General features: G+C 46.0%; 1 protein-coding gene across 8 annotated transcripts in view; it reads right to left on the bottom strand.

The window, feature by feature from the left end:
- Positions 1-25,126, bottom strand: part of LOC106601133 (SRC kinase signaling inhibitor 1) — a 44,384-nt gene that overhangs the window by 17,809 nt on the left and 1,449 nt on the right. For 2 of the 8 annotated variants that reach the window (XM_045715035.1, XM_045715028.1), the window contains exons 3-10: positions 19,772-19,807; positions 12,334-12,532; positions 9,059-9,351; positions 5,226-6,100; positions 4,910-5,017; positions 2,887-3,014; positions 2,183-2,203; positions 1,574-1,734 (exon numbers count right to left, since the gene is read on the bottom strand). In XM_045715035.1, coding sequence (XP_045570991.1) covers positions 1,574-1,734; positions 2,183-2,203; positions 2,887-3,014; positions 4,910-5,017; positions 5,226-6,100; positions 9,059-9,351; positions 12,334-12,532; positions 19,772-19,807 — 1,821 coding nt within the window. Of the gene's footprint in view, positions 1-1,573; positions 1,735-2,182; positions 2,204-2,886; positions 3,015-4,909; positions 5,018-5,225; positions 6,101-9,058; positions 9,352-12,333; positions 12,533-19,771; positions 19,808-23,850; positions 24,366-25,126 lie in introns of those variants that run through there. The other 6 variants (XM_045715033.1, XM_045715034.1, XM_045715029.1 and 3 more) reach the window with 6 other exon arrangements.

A 25,126-nucleotide genomic window follows, 5' to 3' on the forward strand; every position in this document is an offset into this window, starting at 1 on the left:
CTCTACCACGTTCACCCTTCCTCTCCCTTCTCTCTCTCGCTCTACATAATTCATGAGCATCATGTATTATTCAGGCCTGGGGCCGTCTCCATGGGAAACGGGGCGGGTCAAAGGTTAGGAGTCAGGCTTGGGCTCACACACAGGTAAATGACTGAGATTATTACTACTCTCTAGTCCCACTGTGCTGCATTTGGCTTCCATTTACCAATTTACTCCTCTCCATCCGTGTCTTTTTCCCTCGAAAAAGCCTCAATTTGTCAGGGCATGGACTCTACAAGGTGTCGAAAGCGTTCCACAGGGATGCTGCCCCCGTTGACTCCAATAGTTCCCACAGCTGTGTCAAGTTGGCTGGATGTCCTTTGGGTGGTGGACCTTTGTTGATACACATGGGAAACTGTTGAGCGTGAAAAACCCATCAGCGTTGCAGTTCTTGACACAAACCGGTGCACCTGGCACCTAGAGTACTACAATACCCCATTGAAAGGCACTTCTTTTGTCTTGCCCATTCACCCTCTGAATGGCACACATACACAATCTATGTATCAATCGTCTCAAGGCTTAAAAATCCTTCTTTAACTTGTCTCCTCCCCTTCATCTGCACTGATTGAAGTGGATTTAACAGGTGACATCAATAAGGGATCATAGCTTTCACCTGGATTCAACTGGTCAGTCTATGTTGTGGAAAGAGCAGGTGTTCATAATGTTTTGTCCACTCAGTGTAATCTTTCTCCAACAATAAATCACACCTCTTAAACCCAGCTCCTCATCAGAAGAGAGTTGGTGCAGGTACTGCTGCTGTGCCTCTCTGTGAGCACCAGTTGTATGTTGAGGAAATCACAGGCTATAAAACTACAAAACCCAGGAGTCATGAGCCATTGAGCTGGGCTCTAGGGAGAGCTTAACGATGCATGAAGTGGACTGGACCACTGACTGTGTCCACTGTTATGTTTCATAAACTCTCTCTAAAGGAAGAGACAGACAGGGCAGACTATTAAACGGCCCTGCGCTGTCCCTAAATCACATACGGCATATCCTTTACACTTCTTCATTTCTTTTCCCCACTGATCTGATGTGTTAGAGCAACCCCCCCCCGAGAGTTATGACACAGACAGGACCATTCTCTTCTCCTCAGCCTGTAACCATGGTACCGCAGGGAGTCACAGGGAAAACTTTGAATGGTTTCATTTCTTTCCATTATCTGATGCTGCGTCCATCTTCACAGGGTTATCCACTAGGCTAGGGAATTAAGGACCACGGCTTCAAACTCTTAGTACAAACACATACTACAACTTTAATCTTCCACTGTCTCGCAAAGCATACTATGACCTAAATGTGTCGTAGAAGAAGACATCTTGTTCATTATTGTGTGTGTGTGTGTGTGTGTGTGTGTGTGTGTGTGTGTGTGTGTGTGTGTGTGTGTGTGTGTGTGTGTGTGTGTGTGTGTGTGTGTGTGTGTGTGTGTGTGTATGTATGTATGTGAATGTGTGCACGTGCCTGTGTGCCTGCATGCGTGCGTGTTTGTGTAAACAGTCGTACTAATAGACGCATTGAGAGTAGGCTCAGTCGTTTTCACCTGCATCTTGCGGAGCTGGGAGAGTTGTTTGCGCAGGTCGGTGGCATTCTGCTGCAGGTCGTGGAGGTGAAGCTGCATCTGCAGCCGGGTGACGGTGGTGACCTGGCTGTCTCCGGAGGGAGGGGGGGGCATCAGAGCCAGCGGGGCCGACGGCGTCAGAGCTGACAATCACAGGACAGAACACAGGTTATGAGGAAGTCAGAGGAAACTGGGTAAATTACAATGCTGTATGTATAAAGACATCTGACACACAACAGCAGATACATGCACGCGCACACACTTCCACATGCAGTCTTGGGAGCACAGGTAAAGGATCCCAGCTCAGTTCCTGGACAGAGGTAGACTGAAAACGAACAGAGAGAGCCTGTTGATGGTGCGAGGAGAATATCCTTCTGAATCTCAGATGTATGAATATCCAAAAAGACCCAGAAGGGCCCAACAACACAAGACCAGAGATGGGGGGGGGGGGGTGTAGAGAGGATTATAGGCAACCAAAGGGTACATAAGAGAAGAGACACACCACCACCAATATCGGAGCTGTGACAACACCAGACACCCACCCAGGGGCAGAGAGATGAGAGGAGAGATAGAGGAGAAGAGTGAAACTACCTTTCCGCTTCAGCCGTCCAGCTGTAATACAGAAGCAGTGAGCCAGTTACCAAAGATAAAGAGAGAGAAGAGAGAGTGGAGGAAAATTGGGAGTAATCTTCAAGGTTTACATTGCCAGAGGCAAGTGAGGACCCCTGGACACTTCCTCTATCGACTATTGCTGAGAGAAAAATGGCTAATTTAACAGCTTTATTTTCTGGTGTTATTTCATGTCAAGGAGAGGCATCAAAGGCAGATGTGTCCTTTCGCTGGCCCTTTGATGGTCTGGCCATTGAACAGCAAGTCTACGTAGACTCACTCATGCTAAATGGAGGCATTAGGAACAGGGGACGAAAGAGATATGGAGAGAGAGAGAGAGAGAGGGAGTGAGAAAAGAGAAATAAAACAGAAGAAGAAAGGGAAGGAAATGTGAGTAAGAGAGCGATATTAGTGGAAGCAGGGACAGAGGGATGGGTTTGTATCTAGGTTGCGAGTTGAGGGAGATGTCATTCTATGTCTGTTGAGGTTTAAAGACCAGTAGCCATCTTATCTGTTAAAATAACTGATCTATGCCTGGCCCAGTGGGTAAATGGACACGAAAACTAAGCTCAACCTGAACTATTGTAAATGGTTAGCAGGACTGGATGCAGTCTGACTACAAGATCAAACTAAAACTCAATTCACCTCAATCTAGTTTGAGCTAGAACTTTACGCGTAGTACTCACTTCCTGTGGCGGAGCCGTCGCTGTTGGATTCGGTCTTCTCGCTGGAAGAGAAAGGGAAGGGCCGTGAGAACTCCGAGCCCTGGTCCGGAGGGCAGCCCGCCATCATGCAGAGACGCAGTAGGCCGCATCTGAGGATCAACCAGGGCCACAGGGCAAGGCAATTACAGTGCTAATGCCAACACCTGTACTATACTTACGCATTATGTACTTATACTACAGAGTGCTTTATACTGTCCACAGGGCAAGGTCATTATTACCAGCCAATTACAGTGATAATGCCAACACCTGTAATATAATCATGTACATTATCTAATATACGTATTCTGGTCTATTAAACAACGATATAGTATCCTGAGACCAGCCATGTATTTCTGTGCTCGTCCTGTCATGGTCTACTGCTGTAGTAGTATATACAGTTGAAGTCGGAAGTTTACATACACTTAGGTTGAAGTCATTAAAATGTATTTTTCAACCACTCCACAAATGTCTTGTTAACAAACTATAGTTTTGGCAAATCGGTTAGGACATCTACTTTGTGCATGACACAAGTCATTTTTCCAACAATTGTTTACAGACAGATTATTTCACTTATAATTCACTGTATCACAATTCCAGTGGGTCAGAAGTTTACATACACAAAGTTGACTGTGCCTTTAAACAGCTTGGAAAATTCCAGAAAATGATGTCATATCATTAGAAGCTTCTGATATGCTAATTGACATCATTTGAGTCAATTGGAGGTGTACCTGTGGCTGTATTTCAAGGCCTACCTTCAAACTCACTGAATCTTTGCATGACATCATGGGAAAATCAAAAGAAATCAGCCAAGACCGCAGAAAAAAATGGTAGACTACCACAAGTCTGGTTCATCCTTGGGAGCAATTTCCAAATGCCTGAAGGTACCACGTTCATCTGTACAAACAATAGTACACAAGTATAAACACCATGGGACCACGCAGCCACCATACTGCTCAGGAAGGAGACGCGTTCTGTCTCCTAGAGATGAACGTACTTTGGTGCGAAGTGCAAATCAATCCCAGAACAACAGCAAAGGACCGTGTGAAGATGCTGGAGGAAACAGGTACAAAAGTATCTATATCCACAGTAAAACGAGTTCTATATCGACATAAGCTGAAAGGCCGCTCAGCAAGGAAGAAGCCACTGCTCCATAAAAAAGCCAGGCTACAGTTTGCAACTGCACATGGGGACAAAGATCGTACTTCCTGGGGAAATGTCCTCTGGTCTGATGAATCAAAAATAGAAGAGAGAGGCTTGCAAGCCGAAGAACACCATCCCAACCATGAAGCACGGGGGTGGCAGCATCATGTTGTGGGGGTGCTTTGCTGCAGGAGGGACTGGTGCACTTCACAAAATATATGGCATCATGAGGACAGAAAATGATGTGGAAATATTGAAGCAACATCTCAAGACATCAGTCAGGAAGCTAAAATGGGTCTTCCAAATGGACAATGACCCCAAGCATACTTCCAAAGTTGTGGAAAAATGGCTCAAGGACAACAAAGTCAAGGTATTGGAGTGGCCATCACAAAGCCCTGACTTCAATCCCATAGAAAATTTGTGGGCAGAACTGAAAAAGCGTGTGCGAGCAAGGAGGCCTACAAATCTGACTCAGTTACACCAGCTCTGTCAGGAGGAATGGGCCAAAATTCACCCAACTTATTATGGGAAGCTTGTGGAAGGCTACCCGAAACGTTTGACCCAAGTTAAACAATTTAACGGCAATGCTACCAAATACTAATTGAGTGTATGTAAACTTCTGACCCACTGGGAATGTGATGAAAGAAATAAAAGCTGAAATAAATCATTTTCTCTACTATTATTCTGACATTTCACATTCTTAAAATAAAGTGGTGATCCTAACTGACCTAAGACAGGGAATTCTTACTAGGATTAAATGTCAGGAATTGTGAAAAACTGAGTTTAAATGTATGTAATATGTTTCCGACTTCATCTGTTTGTCTATGAATGTCTCTGTGCGTTTGGGATCTTAAGGGGGTCTTACGTGCTGTCACTGTCGGGGGCTTTGGTCAGTACACTCTGAACCAGGCCTGTCAGACTGGCTATCTGTTTCTCCATGGCCTCCATACGATCCAGTCGCTCCAATCGATCCCTGGAGAAAGCCAGCATGTTAACACACACTGGTCAGTTAGGTTCACTCACACACACACAAACATGGAAGCTTGTGCACCCACACATCACGCAGTAATGTCAAAACATACTAGTATACACTAGAAAACACCTAGCGAAACGCACATGTACTATATGGAGGAAGCATGAAATCTCAAACCACACATACACACATACACACACATACTCACCGGGACTCAGAAGTCTCTCCAGGGAGTGGGGAGCTGTATCCGGGCGCAAACCTGCTCCCATCCCCTCCCGGCCCGACCTGCAGGGACAGAGGGTCAGAGCTGGAACTGGGCCTGGACTTGGGGCTCTCCACAAACACGGAAGAGGATGCTGAGTCCTTGCGGAAGGTCTGCCTGACCGGGGAGGCTCGGCTGGGGGAGCTAGAGTACGAGTCCCCCCTGTCCCTCAGCTGCATATCAGGGATCTTCTGCGGGGAGGAGGGGGGCATGCGGAAGCCCATGCCCAGTGTGGCTGAGGAGTAGGAGTCAGAGTAGAGGGGACCTCCAGGCTTGTACAGGGCGTCCTCCAGCTCCCCCTGCAGGGCGGCAGCAGAGTAGGTGCTGAGGGAGCGCACAGAGCCGCGGCGGTACAGCCCACCGGACACGGGGAAGCCGAAGGGGTCTCCGATGGCGGCCAGCGACTGTGTGGAGGCGATGCTGAGGCGGCCCTCGTGTACCAGGCTGTATGGGTCGGCGTACAGCCCCTCCTTCACCAGCATCATGTTCTTCCCAGAAACCTCCTCGTCGGGCTTGACGTCGCGGCGCTCCAAGATGGCGCTAGGGGAGGAGGACAGGCCGGCGTTGGGGCCCCCGTGGTGGGAGCCGGCTCCAGGGTGGTGGGAGTGCTGAGGCTGGTGCTGCTGGGGGTGCTGCTGGTGCTGGGAGTGTTGTTGGAGCTGGGGGTGACTACCCGGCCCGGCGAAGGAGGGAGGCCGACCTCCGCTGTAGGACAGACGGGAGCGGGATGGGGAGCCGGATGGGGGCGAGGCGGAGGAGGAGGGCAGGGTGTTGAGGCGGCGGGTGGGGGAGGACTCTCGGGACGTATACACCAGATCCCTCTGAAACGACATCAGGGGTGGGGGTGGAGGGTAGGTTACCATGGATACTAGTGGATGAAAAGGCTGTGCTCCCCCTCTGTGCCAGGCTGACAATCAGAGGATAGGAAATCACACTGACATTGGACAGTCTGTGGTAGCCTGGGCTCATCAATGCAATCACAGCATCTTTATAGAAGCCCACATCAAATACCAGCACACAATCAACACGTGTGATTCAAGTCTATAGTAATGGCTCTATCCAAGAGTACAGTAAGGCTTATAGGATATGGGATTACCTACATGTATTGATTGTCACCTTACAGTGTAATAACTGAGGCTGAAAATGAAAGAGCTTAAAAGAGGGAACCAGTCCAGCCTTATTGTTTCTTTCTTTCTTCTCCTTCCACTCGTCCAGGAGAACCACTGAGCTCCATTTAACCAGCCCAACTAAACCCAATGGATTACAAAGAGCTGGTATTCAGCACTTCTCCATATCTGCACATATCCATTTCCTCTCTATTGAAGAGAAGTGAGAGAAAGCAGGAGACTAACCCACTCCTGGTTCATTGGAATGAATGTGAGGAATTTCCTCATCCACCACAGGTTCCTTCTTCTCTCCTCCACCGCTTGACTGGGTGGTCTAATCCTTTTATATTCTGCCTTTTTACTCTGCATCGCCCACTTTTTCAATTCCTCTTTCTCTCCTGTTTATGTATTTCCACAACCTACAGTAATTACCTCTCTCTCCTGTTTATGTATTTCCACAACCTACAGTAATTACCTCTCTCCTATTTACGTCTTTCCTCAACCTACAGTAATTCTCTCTCTCTCCTGTTTGTCTTTCCTCAACCTACAGTAATTATCTCTCTCTCCTGTTTATGTCTTTCCTCAACCTACAGTAATTATCTCTCTCTCCTGTTTATGTCTTTCCTCAACCTACAGTAATTATCTCTCTCTCCTGTTTATGTCTTTCCTCAACCTACAGTAATTATCTCTCTCTCCTGTTTATGTCTTTCCAAAACCTACAGTAATTATCTCTCTCTCCTGTTTATGTCTTTCCTCAACCTACAGTAATTATCTCTCTCCTGTTTATGTCTTTCCTCAACCTACAGTAATTATCTCTCTCCTGTTTATGTCTTTCCTCAACCTACAGTAATTATCTCTCTCCTGTTTATGTCTTTCCTCAACCTACAGTAATTATCTCTCTCCTGTTTACGTCTTTCCTCAACCTACAGTAATTATCTCGCTCTCCTGTTTATGTCTTTCCTCAACCTACAGTAATTATCTCTCTCTCCTATTTACGTCTTTCCTCAACCTTCAGTAATTACCTCTCTCAAATTTACGTCTTTCCTCAACCTACAGTAATTACCTCTCTCTCCTATTTATGTCTTTCCTCAACCTACAGTAATTATCTCTCTCCTGTTTATGTCTTTCCTCAACCTACAGTAATTATCGCTCTCTCCTATTTACGTCTTTCCTCAACCTACAGTAATTATCTCTCTCTCCTATTTACGTCTTTCCTCAACCTACAGTAATTATCTCTCTCCTGTTTATGTCTTTCCTCAACCTACAGTAATTACCTCTCTCTCCTATTTATGTCTTTCCTCAACCTACAGTAATTATCTCTCTCTCCTATTTATGTCTTTCCTCAACCTTCAGTAATTACCTCTGTCCTGTTTATGTCTTTCCTCAACCTACAGTAATTATCTCTCTCTCCTATTTACGTCTTTCCTCAACCTACAGTAATTACCTCTGTCCTGTTTATGTCTTTCCTCAACCTACAGTAATTACCTCTCTCTTCTGTTTATGTCTTTCCTCAACCTACAGTAATTATCTCTCTCCTATTTACGTCTTTCCTTAATCTACAGTAGTTATCTCTCTCTCCTACTCTCCTTCTTCTAGTCATCCCTGTGTCTTTGTCTCCTCAACCTTTTTTAAATATTGTCTCTCCTTTCTCCTAACCTTCCCTACAGTATACTGTAAAGTGATGATGGACAGGACTGTGTATAAGAGCCATTGCAGAGGGAGGGCATCGTATACACACACACACACACACACACACACACACACACACACACACACACACACACACACACACACACACACACACACTTGTACACAGGAGTCGGGACACACACTTACATAATTCCCTGAAAACACAGTTAAAACCAACTATCCAAACCCAAAAATGTGCACCCGGGAGCAGTTCAATGTCAAGATGTTAGTTAACATGCAGGGTTGTCCCCAGCACAGCACTGATCTGATTCTATGGCAGTTCACACACTGTCATAGAACAAAGAGCCAGCCAAGAGCCAGCAACTTGAATGTTCTTCAAAGGCCTGGCTTTACCGCATCATCTACCCTCCTGGAAATAAGAACTCTCAATGATTTAATTTAATCTAGTTCATCTGGGATATTTTGGTGTTCCTCTGTACACAATTCAGAGATTTTAGTATGCCTGCACGCACACACTCATACGCACAGACAGAGACAGAGACCAACCCACACACACACACACACTCTAATTATTTGCATAGGTAATGGCTGGTTCATCCTGAGCCATTACAGATGGTAGGGACTGAAAACAGAACAACTTCAAGGTTCCTTGAACTCAACCAAAACAGAGACATGCACAGGGGGTGAAACAAGCTCATCTCTGTGGGAAACATTGTTATTTAGTGTCCAGGCAGCATATGGTGCTCTTGAAGATAAAAGTACTGCCCAGCGGGAATATCTGGAGAAATAACCCATACGCCTCCACAACCTGTCAAACTTACTGTTGCAACATAAACACAAAAGAGCTGTTGCACCTTCAAAGGTCAAAGCTCAACAGTCGTGTCACAGTATCAGTATTTATAGTAGAATCCAGAGCCCTCCATCCACCTATCGCCCTATCAGACGCCATCCAAGCTCCACCCCCTCCCCCTCCCTCAGCATCCCTCTCTCCTCCCTCACCCTTCTCTCCCCTCCCTGTCTCACCCTCAGGTCCCCGTTGACCAGGTGTGTGCCGGGGTAGGAGGCGTAGATGGGCTCCTTGCGGTAGATCTTGATGATGCTGCGGTCCTGGATGTCCCGGATGTCCTCCAGCTCGTAGAAGACGTTGCGCGCCTCGTCCTTGATCAGGATGGCCGTGTTGGAGGACTTGAGCATCCCCGCCGTCAGCTTCTGGGGGAACATGTGCACGATGAGGGCGTGCAGCGTGTCCAGGCTGCTCAGCTCATGGGTGATGTGCACCCGCCGCGTCTCATCCCCAAACTGCAGGAACAGCACGCCTGGAGAAGGAGAGTGATGGAGAGATCATTTATAATATATTTTTAAGATAATCCTGACTTCATTGAACAGCTAGAGAGAGATTATGACAGTGGGGAAAGGTAGAGAGCGGTTAGGTCAAAGGGCTGTAAGCCTGATTTGAACCTATGCTGACACCGTAGATGTGTTGACCACACTAGGCCACAGAGAGAGAATTTAAAGTCAAGGATGAAGGTGGAGCAGGAGATAATAGAACAATAGAGGAAGGGGTGACGAAAGTCAAATGAAAAGGAGAGAGAGATAAAGGGAAGGTCTGGTTGATAAATAGACAGGAGGAAGTGGGAGTGAGAGAGTGCCACTGTCCTAAAGCACTGCCTAAACTCCTCTTCCAAAGGGCTCATCATCCGTCTCTGTCACTGGTTTTACAGCGCTCTGTTTCTCCCTGCGTGCTTAGCATTGCCTACACCCACCAATGTTTATAAGTCTGATCCATCCACACTGTAAAGCTGTCCCAACGATGAGTTCACACTTATGATACTGTAGTCCACACTGTAAAGCTGTCCCAACGATGAGTTCACACTTATGATACTGTAGTCCACACTGTAAAGCTGTCCCAACACTGAGTTCACACTTATGATACTGTAGTCCACACTGTAAAGCTGTCCCAACGATGAGTTCACACTTATGATACTGTAGTCCACACTGTAAAGCTGTCCCAACGATGAGTTCACACTTATGATACTGTAGTCCACACTGTAAAGCTGTCCCAACGATGAGTTCACACTTATGATACTGTAGTCCACACTGTAAAGCTGTCCCAACACTGAGTTCACACTTATGATACTGTAGTCCACACTGTAAAGCTGTCCCAACGATGAGTTCACACTTATGATACTGTAGTCCACACTGTAACGCTGTCCCAACACTGAGTTCACACTTATGATACTGTAGTCCACACTGTAAAGCTGTCCCAACGATGAGTTCACACTTATGATACTGTAGTCCACACTGTAAAGCTGTCCCAACACTGAGTTCACACTTATGATACTGTAGTCCACACTGTAAAGCTGTCCCAACGATGAGTTCACACTTATGATACTGTAGTCCACACTGTAAAGCTGTCCCAACACTGAGTTCACACTTATGATACTGTAGTCCACACTGTAAAGCTGTCCCAACAATGAGTTCACACTTATGATACTGTAGTCCACACTGTAAAGCTGTCCCAACACTGAGTTCACACTTATGATACTGTAGTCCACACTGTAAAGCTGTCCCAATGCTGAGTTCACACAATATGACTCTGTAGCAGAAATACATGAATAATACGTCCGGATTTGAATCATGACTTAATGTCTATGAACATATTATCCCTGTGCTAATAACGAAATACAGTGCAGTGTATGGCTGTGTATGGTTGCTGTGCCCCAGATATGTAATGTAAGGCGTGGATGATCCAGTGTTATGTAAGCACTAACGCACCACAGGGCAGGCAGGCAGAGAATAATCACACTGATCTGAGGGTGCGAAGACACACCAGGCTGTAGGTTACATGACTAACCCAGGAGCTGTGTGATTAGTGCCTGGTAACAACACCCAGCCGAGGGTGCATAACTTACGCTTCTGAAATGGCTACAAAATATGCAAATGTAATCACGATTCAATCATTTCGCAATAATTCATATCGAATAGTGAATTCAAATGAGGCACAACCACAAAACGCGAAAGGAATTGGGAATGGGAATAATTATTTACTATGTGGATAAGGTTTGATAAGATAGCAGATGAACTAGGTAAATGTTAAAGTCCACAAAAGTTTTGGGATGAGGAAAATGTTGTCTCAGCTATGTAGCTGGTAAAGGCTGTTACATGGTCATGTTTATGTCATGCAGTGGCAGTCGGTGACGTTTAAGATGAGGGAGGATGGTCATTTATTTTATGAGCATGGCCTTATTTCTATTACAGCATATTGGATGACTGTCATTCATATTCCATTCACCCAGTTCAATGTAACAGTGCTAGGTTTAGTCTACTACATGATACTCTAATTTGACCTATACCCATCATGAGTTTCTATTGGACAAATTCAGGTATGTTTCTCCCCGTTTCATTCATTCATTGATTCCTTTTAAGAAATGTTTTTCAACGGAATCGGCAGAATGAATACACCCCTGATCACACGCAAAAACAGTTCACTTTCAGAGCAGCCACATGTAAACAGCTTGATCACTTTGCTTGTTAATTCCTTCTCGCATCTACGCACTGTCCTCTCACCTTTTTCTTCGCTTGTGGGCTTCAGTGCACAACACATCAGCTGTTTGTGACAAGGCAAAAAATGCAACAACATCTCTCTTTCTCTCTCGTGCTTCTCCTTAATATTTTAAGAATTTAATTTGTTCAAAACTGTTCAACTATTTTATTTCTCTCTCTTTGAGTCAGTTACTGACCACATTTTATACACTGCAGTGCTAGCTAGCTGTAGCTTATGCTTTCAGTACTAGATTCATTCTCTGATCCTTTGATTGGGTGGACAACATGCCAGTTCATGCTACAAGAGCTCTGATAGGTTGGAGGATGTCCTCTGGAAGTTGCCATAATTACTGTGTAAGTCAATGGAAGAGGATGAGAACCATGAGCCTCCTAGGTTTTGTATTGAAGTCAATGTACCCAGAGGAGGATGGAAGCTAGCTGTCCTCCGGCTACACCATGGTGATACCCTACAGAGTGCTGTTGAGGTTACTGTAGATCTTCATTGCAAAACAGTGTGTTTTAATCAATTATAACTGTTTTAAAGTTTCACTCTTTTTTATTTTTGTGGAATTCACTGAGGAGGATGGTCCTCCCCTTCCTCCACTGAGGAGCCTCCACTGATGTCATGTATATTCTCTGCACAGTCTTACTGTAGCAGTAGTTGGTAAAGGTTAAAACGTGATCATGTACACATCATGTACAGTTTCTGCACTGTCTGGGTCATGTCCAGCTCCAGTGTGGGTGTTGGGTCTCACCTGGGGAGCGCAGCTTGTTCTGGCTGGCTGAGCGGGACAGGGGCAGACTCTGGCGGAAGCGGTTGGTTCGGCTGAACCCCAGGGGGATGTCAGCCTCAGACATGGTCTCAGCCAGAGACTCAGCCGAGGCAAAGGACAGCTTAGAGGCCTGGTCAGCTAGCCCAGACTGGGTGGATTGGGAGTGACGCGGGCTACGACTCTGGAGGAGAGAAAGTGAGAGAGAGTTTGTTTGGGGAGAGGAGAGCGAGAGAGAGGCGGAAAGAATGGATTTGATAGAGAGGAGTATGGAGAAACGTGAAAGAGGTAACAAACAACAAACAGACTATAAGACAAACAAACACAATTAAGATTAGCATAATGTATCAGCATGTCAGGACCAACATTCATACAACTGATGCCATCTTTCCTCTTTCTGATCGGGTGGGATGGAATCATGTAACGGTGCCTGTTGTTTCACCAATGCTGACAGCAGAGGGATACAGCAAGGCAGAGGTCCAGAACACAACACCTTCAGAACTAGGGATCCACTGAGGACCAGTAGGTAGGAATGAGGAAGATACAAAATAACCTGGTGGGCACTGAGATCTGTTTTAATGTTTTAACGCTCTCCCCCTACACCTTCATCCTCTCCCTATTGGTTGGGGCCCTGCTGGCCTCTGGCCAACCTTAAATGAGTGCAGGCCAGGGCTGTCTGGATTAGACAAGGCCATGTAGATCCAGATCAGGGCTGTCACTCTGGGTTTATTCTACTGGCCTGGACCTGGCCTGGGCCCAGGCAGCATCTCTTCTTCCTCAGCTGCTCTGCTGCTGCTGCTTCTAGACTGTGTTCTGCTAGGCTGCTGTGTTCTGTTCAGTGAGCTGGCTCCGCTATCCCCACCGCCGGGTCTCCTCCAGCTCCCAGACTCCGTTAATGAGCTCCCAGAATGCTCGCTGATGACTGTTAGGATTGCAGAGTCAGCCAGACACATCGAGCCCACGTTACATTACAGTACAGTGCCTGCGCCCCTCGCTAGTAGAAAACAACTTCTCCTCTGCTCTTTCTGTCGTTTCATCCCTCGTTCTGGTTTAATAAGACTTCAGCATGTTTTTTTCCGAGGCTCTCATTAATCTTGTATTTAGGAAGGCGAGACGCAGCCTCACAGAGTGTTGTGCTCATTGACTCCCAGCAGTGCTCGCTTTGGGGTCATTCACAAATACACACAACATGCATGCACACACACCACAGGAGGCTGTTGAGGGGAGGACGGCTCATAATAATGTCTGGAACGGAGCAAATGGGATGGCATCAAGCACATGGAAACCATGTGTTTAATGTATTTGATACCATTCCACTCCAGCCTTTACCACGAGCCTGTCCTCCCCAATTAAGGTCCCACCAACCTCCTGTGACACACATACAAAATCACAGACATACACACACACACACACACACACACACACACACACACACACACACACACACACACACACACACACACACACACACACACACACACACACACACACTGTTCATACTGCAACCACAGACATTTACACAGTGTAGTCACACACACAGCCCCACAACAGAGTAGTGGCACTTGTAAATGACTGCACTGTTTGAGCTAGGAAGATAAGCGTTTCGCTACACCCGCGATAACATCTGATAAATATGTGTGTGCGACAAATCATATTTGATTTGATTTGGTGGGCCGGCAGACAGTGTCTGAGCACCCAGAGAGAGGGTGGTTCTGACGGATCGCCCCCACTGTGCTTTCTAATGGGGTCATTTATCTAAGCAATGACCACACTGAGCAGGGAGCACAACAACCCAGTCCATCGCACCGCACAGCAGCGCATATATTGTACACACAGAACACACAACAGACGCAAACACCAGCTCCAGTGAGCCGAGCAGAGCTCCAGGGCTAAATAAAGCCAGAGCGCAGATGGATAAAGCACAGCCATCAGCTTGACTCGGCACAGCAGAGCTAAAAGATACATATCCTATAGAAGAGTGAGCCACATCTCTAATCACACCAATAATCAAAGGAGGCCTCTAGTGTCTCCAACACGCCAGTGAGCTGACGTCGAGCTAGCGCTACTCCCTGGACTTTGTTCCTACATAACAGAGGATCTTTTCAACAAATCACACCGAACCGGGGAGACCATGCAAAATATCAAACAGAACTCAGGAGGAAGTGGAGAGAGGGAAACTAGCTCCGTGTCTCTCTCTCGCTCGCACACAGGAGAGATCTGTCAACAAACTCCAGCATCTCACCTAATGAGAATCTTTCACTTTGACTGTTGTTGGAGAAACAGGTGTGAGTCATTCTATAGTAGCTTGGAGAAATACTAAACACTTAAGAAACAAAGGTAGATTTCCCCCAGTGGAACAAAATATGTTCTCTCCATGTGTTGGAGGAAAGAAACCATATCGACTTGGTGTTGTTGCCGTAGATACTTTATGTAAAGGTGTCAAAGTGATATCCCACTGGGCACAAACATCAATTCAACGTCTATTCCACTTTGGTTCAATGTAATTCCATTGAAATGGCGTGGAAACAATGTTGATACAACCAGTGGGTGCCCAGTGGGATAGAACATGGGGAGCGTTCCTAGAACCATTTCCTCCTGTGCGTCATCATGGGCAGGTAAAAGCACTCACCATCTGCTAGGAGATCTGTAATGCTATACACGCTCTTCCACTTTTCTCTGCACCTTTTCTTCTACCTCTCCCCCTCTCTCTCTCCCCTCTCCCCCTCTCCCTATCACCCTATGGTGTCAATCCAGGCTTTTTCAATAGCACTCAGTTACTGTGAGGAGCCCACACTTTTATAATACCACAGAGGAAGAAAACAAGATGATCTTACAGGAAATATAATTGAATGGAAAGGACACAGCAGGCTCCAACATACCTAGGACTAAATCCAACAACAAACCCAATCTCTCCCGCTTTTCTCTCTCTCTCCCCCCCTCTCCGTTTCTCTTATTTTGTCTCTTGTACATTTTTTTATTTAAAATGTTTAATTTCACCTTTATTTAACCAGGTAGGCTAGTTGAGAACAAGATCTCATTTACAACTGCGACCTGGCCAAGATAAAGCAAAGCAGTGCAACACAAACAACAACACAGAGTTACACATGGAATAAACAAACGTACAGTCTATAACACAATAGAAAAAGTCTATATACAGTGTGTGCAAAAGAGGTAAGATAAGGGAGGTAAGGCAATAAATAGGCCACGGTGGCGAAATAATTGCAATTTAGCAATTAAACACTGGAGTGATAGATGTGCAGAAGATGAATGTGCAAGTAGAGATACTGGTGTGCAAAGGAGCAAAAAAATGTAATAATAAATAACAGTATGGGGATGAGGTAGTTGGATGGGCTATTTACAGATGGGCTATGTACAGGTGCAGTGATCTGTGAGCTGCTCTGACAGCTGGTGTTTAAAGTTAGTAAGGGAGATATGAGTCTCCAGCTTCAGTGATTATTGCAATTTGTTCCAGTCATTGGCAGCAGAGAACTGGAAGGAAAGGCGGCCAAAGGAGGAATTGGCTTTGGGGGTGACCAGTGAAATATACTTGCTGTCACGTCCGTCATATGAAGGAGACCAAGGCACAGCGTGGGTATCGTTCCACATCATTTATTTTAATGTGAAACTATGCAAGACATACAATAACTATAAACAAAACAACAAACCGTGATGAAGAGGTGCAACATGCACTAACTCAAAATAATCTCCCACAAAACACAAGTGGGAAAAACAACTACTTAAATATGATCCCCAATTAGAGACAACGATGACCAGCTGCCTCTAATTGGGAATCATACAAAAACCTCAACATAGAAGAAATAAACTAGAACATAACATAGAAAAATTAAACTAGACAAAAAACCCCAGTCACGCCCTAACCTACTCTACCATAGAAAAATACGAGCTCTCTATGGTCAGGACGTGACACTTGCTGGAGCGCGTGCTGCGGGTGGTGCTGCTGTGGTGACCAGTGAGCTGAGAAAAGGTGGGGCTTTACCTAGCAAAGACTTATTGATGACCTGGAGCAAGTGGGTTTGGCGACGAATATTTTATATTTTAGTAATTTTCTAAATTTCACCTTTATTTAACCAGGTAAGCTAGTTGAGAACAAGTTCTCATTTACAACTGCGACCTGGCCAAGATAAAGCAAAGCCGTGCGACACAAACAACAACACAGAGTTACACATGGAATAAACAAGCGTACAGTCAATAACACAATAGGAAAGAAAGAAAGTCTATATACTTATATTTTTACCAGGGGACCTTCAGACAAGTCTTGTGAGGCCTGTGGGCGTTGTAGAGGAAAATAACCAACATGTACGTGTTTGTGAGAGTCTCACCTTTCTACAGAGGGGTCATTACTGTTCGGATGCTACAGACAAAAGTTGGCAGATCGGCTGTACCGACTTTAGATGAGCCCCAATACGCTTGCGGGGGTTGTAGAGCAGAACAAACCATTTTGTGAGAAGACCAATTTTCGGGATGTCTCATGATCTGATCAACACCGCTCTTGCTCTGTTACCTTTCACCGCAGATGCGGAAGTGCGACATAGGCGGATGCAGTGGATTGAGACATATCCAATGCAAAAAACAGATATCTCTAGCTTAAACGGATAGATTTTTATGGGGATTTTTGTATTATGCTAATTAGATGTCCGCGGGTTTTAACTGACTTACATCACACTCCTCACACCTCTCTCTTCTTCTGTCCCCCTTCTATTCTCTGGCCTTTCCAACCACTTTTCAGCCACCTTTCCTTTTTCATACACTGACTGTACCAAACATTAGGAACACCTTACTAATATTGAATTGCCCTCAGAACAGCCTCAATTCGTTGGGGCATGGACTCTACAAGGTGTCAAAAGGGATCCACAGGGATGCTGGCCAATGTTGACTCCAACAATAACCATCATCTACACTGATTGAAGTGGATTTAACAAGTTAAATTAATAAGGGATCATAGCTTTCAGCTGGATTCACCTGGTCAGTCTATGTCATGGAAGGAGTAGGTGTTCTTAATGTTTTGTATACTCAGTGTATATGTCCTTCTCCTTTTCCTCCCCATCTCTCTCTCTACAATCTCGCTCTCTGTGCCATCTTTCCCCTTCCTTTCCCGCTCTGTCGCTCACACCCCTCAGAGCGTCATCAGTTTTTCATCCGCCTCGAAAGTAGCTTCTCATTCTGGCTGTCTGTGTCTCTCTATGTCAACACCTCTGTTTCTGGACAGCTCTCAAAGCAGCCGAGCACCCCTCTACTCCTTCTCCTGCTGCATTCTATGTCTGTTTGTACAGCCCTGCTCTCACACACTCGCTCTCTTCCCACACGTTGTGCTATTTCAACAAACAGGGAGAGAAGAGCCTAGAAAACAAGCAAGCCTACGGCTGTACCGCAAAAATTGGAAACAAAAATTACCCCCCATAATAAATCCATCTCTCTCCCTCTTACTCCTCACTTACTCTTTCCCTCTATCTCTGGCTTTCACTCACACTGTCTATCTCTCAGCCCCCCCCCCCTTCCCTCTCTCCTTGGCCGAGCTCAGTCTCTTTATAATATGGGGAGTCATCAATGCATGGAAGAAATTGCTCTGCCAAATTGAGCTGGATTGTTCGTTGATGCGATCTGCTCGCTAGGCAGGAGAGTGAAGAAAATGGCGTACTCTGGGGAGGGAGGATGACACCTGAGATGGCTGGTAGTCTTCTTTGCCGAGGAAAATTAGAAAAGGGGCCAGGCCAGTAGAATACATACATACCAGATCTGGGTTCAAATGCATGTGTGTTTGAGTATTTGTGATTGAAATACTTTTTTTCAGTGTATTTGAGTATTTTCAAATACACAGCCTAAACAAGTACTTTTGCTTGAGTTCAAATAATATGTTCCAATACCTGGGTTAAATGCATGGGAGTGTATTTGTGTCAGTGTATTTGAGCATTTTTAAATACTTTCCAAGTGTATTTCCAAATATTCAACTGCTTGATTTGAAAGAAAATAAAAAAAGGTTATCTGAATATTTGTTTTGAAATAGTATTTGAACCCAGGTCTGATACATACAGCAGAATAATCTCCATAGGGCTGGATTCTACCTCTTCTTCTACCTCTTCTTCTTATCATCTGTTCTCCTCCTTCACTTTAATTCTGTCTAATTCAGCCTGTTGAGAATGTGACTCATTCAGTAGGCTTTTAATTATATTCATCTCCAGATTTAGACACCGTGATGTCATTTATGTGGAGGAGCGCTGGAAAAGTGGGCAAGCATTATTAGGCGGGCACTTGATCAAGGGCGTGAAAATAATATTTCCACAAAGTCATGGAAGTAGAAAAATGAAGAGAAAATCGAATATTGTGACAGCGATTTGATGACTGTCCAGTTGCTGCAGGCAGTCAATACAAGAAAAGCCCTTGTCTGACTGCCTCTGATTGGAGTTTGTTGGGAGCGCAAAGAAAAATGTCTCGACGTGAGAAGGGTTTTTAAAGCTTTTTTGGGCATTATTACGCTCTTCGTAATAATTCCATAGCTCTGGGGTAGATGGGTCAGGGATCTGGATATTGATATCTGGTAACATTTCCACCCTGTCCGGATGATATTTCAGGGAAGCGTAAACCTCAGTCGAGGCCTCTTCCCACACAGATGGCAATACTTCCTGAAAGCCTCTCTGTGTAGATCCATGCTGTGCCTCAGCAGCCTCCGGATAACATCTATGAAACATAGCCCTCAACACACCGTAAACCATGCCAGCTCACATAGATCCACAGCATGACACTTACACATAAACTCAATCTACTCCGTTTACCTCAGTGTCGCACGCAAGACAGATATACCCTCACTGATGTATCCGCAGGCAAGACAGAACAGAAATAATATATTCCATATAACTGTACATTTCTCCTAAATACAGCATATCTAACCTCAAAGCCTGTCAGTAATATCGAAGGACGTCTGAGAGATGTCAAAGTAACATTTCCACAATGCGACAAGGCACTGTAATTTCTTCTTAACTTCTCCGTTAGCCTGAGTAATACTCTAGCAAGGTCACATGGATGTTAGCCATTAGCGCTAGCTGACTGACTGAGGTGGCATTAATCCTGGGAGAATCGTTTCCTGCAGATTAAACGGAGCTTGAAGGCTTTAAGCTGCTGCTGCCGCCTGAGACTCGAGAGATGCCAACTGAGAGTCTGCGTGCCAGCGGTGCGACGGGCACAGGGCTGCTGCAGAAACCAGGCAGAGAGAGAGATGTGCCACCGTGTCATAGGAGCCTGAGGTGGTACACACACACACACACACACACACACACACACACACACACACACACACACACACACACACACACACACACACACACACACACACACACACACACACACAAAGACAAGAACACACCACAGTGGATGGAGAAACCCAAACTGACACAGCGACACTGTCACTTACAGCACTGACCTTAAAGCTCCAGTAGTTGGGCTGTTGCTGGGGAGAGAGAAAAAGAAAGAGAGAAAAGAAAAGAGAGAGCGATAGACAGAGGGAGAAAGAGAGAGAGAGGGGGGGAGAGAAGTGTTAGACATTTACTCTCAAGTATCTGACAGCTAACAATAAAAGCAACTCTCTGAGAAATTGCATGCTGGGTGAGGGAGCGATGTTGAAAGAGATGGAGAGAAGAGGAGAGGTAGAGAGAGTGGCTGAAATAGGTAACCCAAAAGCCCTTGACAGTGACACACCAGCATCAAATGCTCTTAGAAGTGGGACCATTCCCAGCCCAAAATATGCTGCACACACCCTACTAGCCCACTCACCACACACACTAATACAGAGCACAGACATACAGACACACACACACACACACACACACACACACACACACACACACACACACACACACACACACACACACACACACACACACACACACACACACACACACACACACACACACACACACACACACACACACACACACACTATCCCAAGTATCATGTCATTATCCTCCATCAGAGCCAACACAGGGCATATTGACAGGCCATTAAAGGAATCGTTAATACAACAAGAAGGTTACAATGTTCTTAGTAATTGATTGGCATTAGGTGCTGTGGATGTGGATGTGGACAGGAGAGGGTGAGGGGGGGGGATCTGTTTGTGAATGTAATGTTATAACTCAAACCAAGTAGGAACTAGTTACAGGCTGTGCCGTTTGACAGGATTAAATGAAAGAAGTGAAATTGAATTAAACAGGCCACTCTGTCAGTCGTTCAGATGTTGGCCTGTCTCCCAGACTTCTCCATCATCCATCGGCAGACAGGCCCCCTCTCTCCCTCCTTTTCTCTTCCCTTTTGCTCCCTCGCTCCACCTACCTCTCTCTCTATCCATCTGATATTCTCTACCTAAGCCACTACCTCATTGCTTCTCCCGCCTCTCTTTTTGTCCTCCTCTCCCTCCCTTTGCCCCTCTCTACTGTGACACATGCTAGTCTAGACCAGAGGAAGTTCCATTAAAACATAATAACCAAGGTGTGTTATAAACCAGGCCAGGCTTCCAACGGGCTGGAAACACCTCACAATCACATGTAAATTAAAAAGATGGCGACAATTCATGAATTTTGATCCCAAATCTAAACTCTTATTCTAGTTCCTTATTCTTATCTGCAGGCAATTTCCAGTTAATTTACCGGAGTGACCGTTTTCCCTGCTGCCATATATCCACCGGCGTGAGGGTAAGACAAAATGACAGGTAGCCTAGGTTTTCTTTATTTGATTTATCATCGTCGGCTAGTTTGTCTTTCTCAGTGTTTCCTTTCGATATCGCCTCATCATATTTTTATTATGGACATCAGAAAGAGTTCATTTGCAACTGATTGTTACTTTATCCTCTCCCCGTCTGTCTCTCACCCTGCGTAGCAATTTATAATAGATGAGTGACATTCATTTAACTATGAAAACCGAGGCAGCTAGCTAGCTGGAGAGCTGTTTATGGCTGGTGGGAATCCCCCCCGACCTACACGATGCCAGTCTCTCTAAGCCTAAGGTGTTCCTCCCTCTATCTCTCTCATTGACACTGTGTTAAACAGTCCTGCAGGGCCTGGCTATGGACTAAGGAGGCAGCCTGGTGTACAGGGCAGGCAGGCACACTGATACAATAGTAGCTACCTCTACACCCCATGCTGATCAATGGAGCTGAATTTTTAATGATCCGGTCCATACTAAAGTGATGACCTGGAGAGAGTGACAATAGACGACCACAGGGCACCGGGTGGCACTGCCAAGACTCCCTGCCATGGCAACACCTATATTCACAGCTTCAAACTGACCCTGTATCTCCGTGTTCTGTTTTCCCTGTATAACCCGGAGGGACAATGTACGCCCACAGGACAGCGGCAAAATGCCTTGCCATGGCAACAACAACTAGCCTGTTACCAGACCTGTTTGTGACAGGAATCAGCTATAAAAGCACACACATGCTTGGAACCAGGCTAAACAACTACAGCAACAGTCTGGAACTTTCTCTGGTTCTCTGAACCATATAGGTGGCTGCTGATTATATATGCAGATGAGCCTCCCTGATCAGTTCACCTTTTCTCTACATTACAGGATGGATGGGGCATGAGTTGAAATCAAAGGTTGGGATTGAGTTCATTGTAATGTCTAGCAGTGTCAGAACAGGCTAGAACGGTCAGATCCAGGAAGACTGAGTTTTGCTTACACTGACGCAAAATAAATGGGAATCGGCCCAAACCCTGAGCTTCCTTTACTGGGGAGCTGAATGTTACTAATGTAAAAACACATCTCTATAGGAGAATGTTGTGATGTCACTAAAGTCTACCAGAGAACACATTCAGTTAAATTCCGCTCTCTTGGCCAATCTCATTTCTCTCTGTTCTGTAAGTGACTTCTAGTCTATTCTACTGGTTTTATGTTGGAGGTCAGGTGAACCAAAGCAAGAGCCTTTGTGTGTGTCGGCAGGATGGAAATGTGTGTGTGTGTCCATGTGGAAAGTAGGTCATGACTGGTATAGGAGGTAGGCTCTATTGACTGAGGATGGGCTGGGTAAGATTCTACCTGCTCATGTGTCAGTCAGTCACTCAGTCTAGTCTGCCTGGGCTCCAGGGTTGCCCCTGACAACCCTGGAACTGACAGACAGACAGAGGCTCAGCGGGAGCATTTCTACAAGTGAATAACTCTTGATGTTTTTTTCCCCTCACAGACTAGTAATGTGAGAATGTTTATTGGGCATGTGCCTGTTCTGTGGACTGTGGTGTAATGAGTCTTGTTTACAGATCTAAGGTCAGCGTAAACAGCCTCTCTTTCTCCACCACTTCAGCTCCTGTTGTTGTTTGAACTGCACCTTGATTGGCCATCCTACAGTTCGGCCTTTGAGGCGCAAATACTGCTGCCGTGTGATAAATAGCACAGGCCGGTGGATTCTAAGGTAGCGACAACACTATGCGTTCAGTAATATAAAGCCGTTTTGTTTACCTTGAAGTATAGTTTCTGACCAATCATAACCTTTATATACAGTATACTAATTGAAAATAAATGAACCCCCCAAAAAATACTACTCTTGTGCCAAACCCCTCTCAGCATACCCAGACGAGTCAACACTCCGCATCCACCTCCTCAGACCCAGATTTATCGTGGTCACCACACACCAGTCTACCATACTAGCTAATACATACAGTATGACTCCACCAGCATCCCTAGTACTAAGCTGAAACATATTTATCCCCCAGGTAATACATACTGCTGCTGAATTACATATTTACTACCCAATGTGTTTCAGGTCACAGATCTGCCTGCACCTCCATGCAGAATTAGAGGTGAGGACCAGGGGTTAAATGTATGCTGTTAACCCTCCCTCCTCCTCCCTCTCCCCTCCTATCTCTCCCCTGCCACAGCGTACACACACACACACAAAAACACACACACACATACGTACACCACAACCCCAACAGCATCCATGCCTCACTGTCCAGCATAAACACACACACACACACACACACACACACACACACACACACACACACACACACACACACACACACACACACACACACACACACACACACACACACACACACACACACACACACACACACACACACGTGCGGGAGAGGGCCTTAGGCAGGCAGGATTCTCTGACAGAAGGACAGAGTCTCACAGACTGGAGTGCCGCACTGCCTGACCTGCATGCAAAGCAGGCTGCGCTCTCTCCTTTCCTCTCCTTCCTACACCCCTCCTCCATCCCCCCCTCCCTCATTCTATCATTCTCTCACTCAGTCAATCTCTCTTGCTCAATTCTTCAGTCTCTCACTATTATTCACATGTACCCACACACCTGTACACATACACATACATACACTCTACCAGAATGCCTGCCTTACACCTGCCAAACGCATGGAGCCTGTCCCCACAACAACCACAACAAACATAGACCAGCCCTGCCTTGACATACGAGACCCCCCCGCCCAGACCTACACACACTCCTCCCTCACTAAATACCCCCCGTCCTCCCCCTGCTCTTACCTGCAGAGCACCTGTCCTCCTCTCCTGTCCTCTCTCCTCTCCAGTCACACCAGGCTGTCCCTTCCCTGCGTCAGGTGCAGAGGATCCTCATACCGCTTTGTCAGTCTCTCCCTCCCTCTGGCTCTGTTTCTCCCCTTCCCTCCCTCTCTCTGGCTCTCTGTTTCTCCCCTTCCCTCCCTCTCTCTGGCTCTCTGTTTCTCCCCTTCCCTCCCTCTCTCTCCGGCACATGCGGCGGAAACTCTTTTATTTAATTCATTACAACACCAGGCGATTAACTCCTTCGCAGATGGGTGGCTGTCTCCCTCCCGCTGGCGCTGGCTAATTGACTAGCAGGCTGGTTGACTGGTTTCTCTGCTGCTCCCCTCTTTTTCTCTCTCTCTCTGTCTGTCTGTCCCCCTCCTCTCCCCTGTCCATGTTTCACCCAGACGATCGGATGCACAACCAGTAGATGACAAGGAATTCCAGACTTTGCTGCTCTCTCCCCCGTGCCCTGATGACGATATCCTGGCGATTTAGGATTTGTAACTCTCTCTCTCTCTCTCTCTCTCTCTCTCTCTCTCTCTCTCTCTCTCTCTCTCTCTCTCTCTCTCTCTCTCTCTCTCTCTCTCTCTCTCTCTCTCACTCTCTCTCTCTCTCTCTCTTGTTCTATCCCTCCCTCTCTCCAGCCTGACCTTTGCAATGTGATATCATTGCTTTCCATATTAGGGAGAGGTTGCTGTGGCAACCATGGACTCCACCTTTCTCTCACCCACCCTCCCCCTTTCTCTCTCTCTCCCTCTCATTCTCCCAGTGCTCTTGTGGTTACTTTGGCTTTGCCTCTTTACACACACAGAGAGAGAGAAAGAGAGAGAGAGCGAGAGAGAATATGGAATAGGTGATTTGCAGAAAAGGGAGAGTAAAATAGTTAAATATGAATATACTGTATTATGTTACCTGATGGAAGGAACACCAGAGGGAAAGAGAGAGAGAGATGGAGAGAGATGGGGAGAGAGAGGGAGAAAGAGAGTGAGATAGATGGAGAGAGATGGAGAGAGAGAGAGAGAGAGAGAGAGAGAGAGAGAGAGAGAGACAGAGACAGAGAGACAGAGAGAGAGAGAGCATTCCCATGGTGCTGCCTAGATGAGAGTGTATTGTGTGTCAGCTTCATGCTTCAGTGGGGCCCCTCTATGAGGAGGTCTATAGGCTGGGTGACTAAACTTTGTCAGTCCAGACAAACACTGCCTGATAAACACTGCTAACAAGGTGATGCTGGGCCATCAGACATCTCTCTCTCTCT

This window comes from Salmo salar, chromosome ssa03 (assembly GCF_905237065.1).
Source record: "Salmo salar chromosome ssa03, Ssal_v3.1, whole genome shotgun sequence".
NCBI classification, from domain to species: domain Eukaryota; kingdom Metazoa; phylum Chordata; class Actinopteri; order Salmoniformes; family Salmonidae; genus Salmo; species Salmo salar.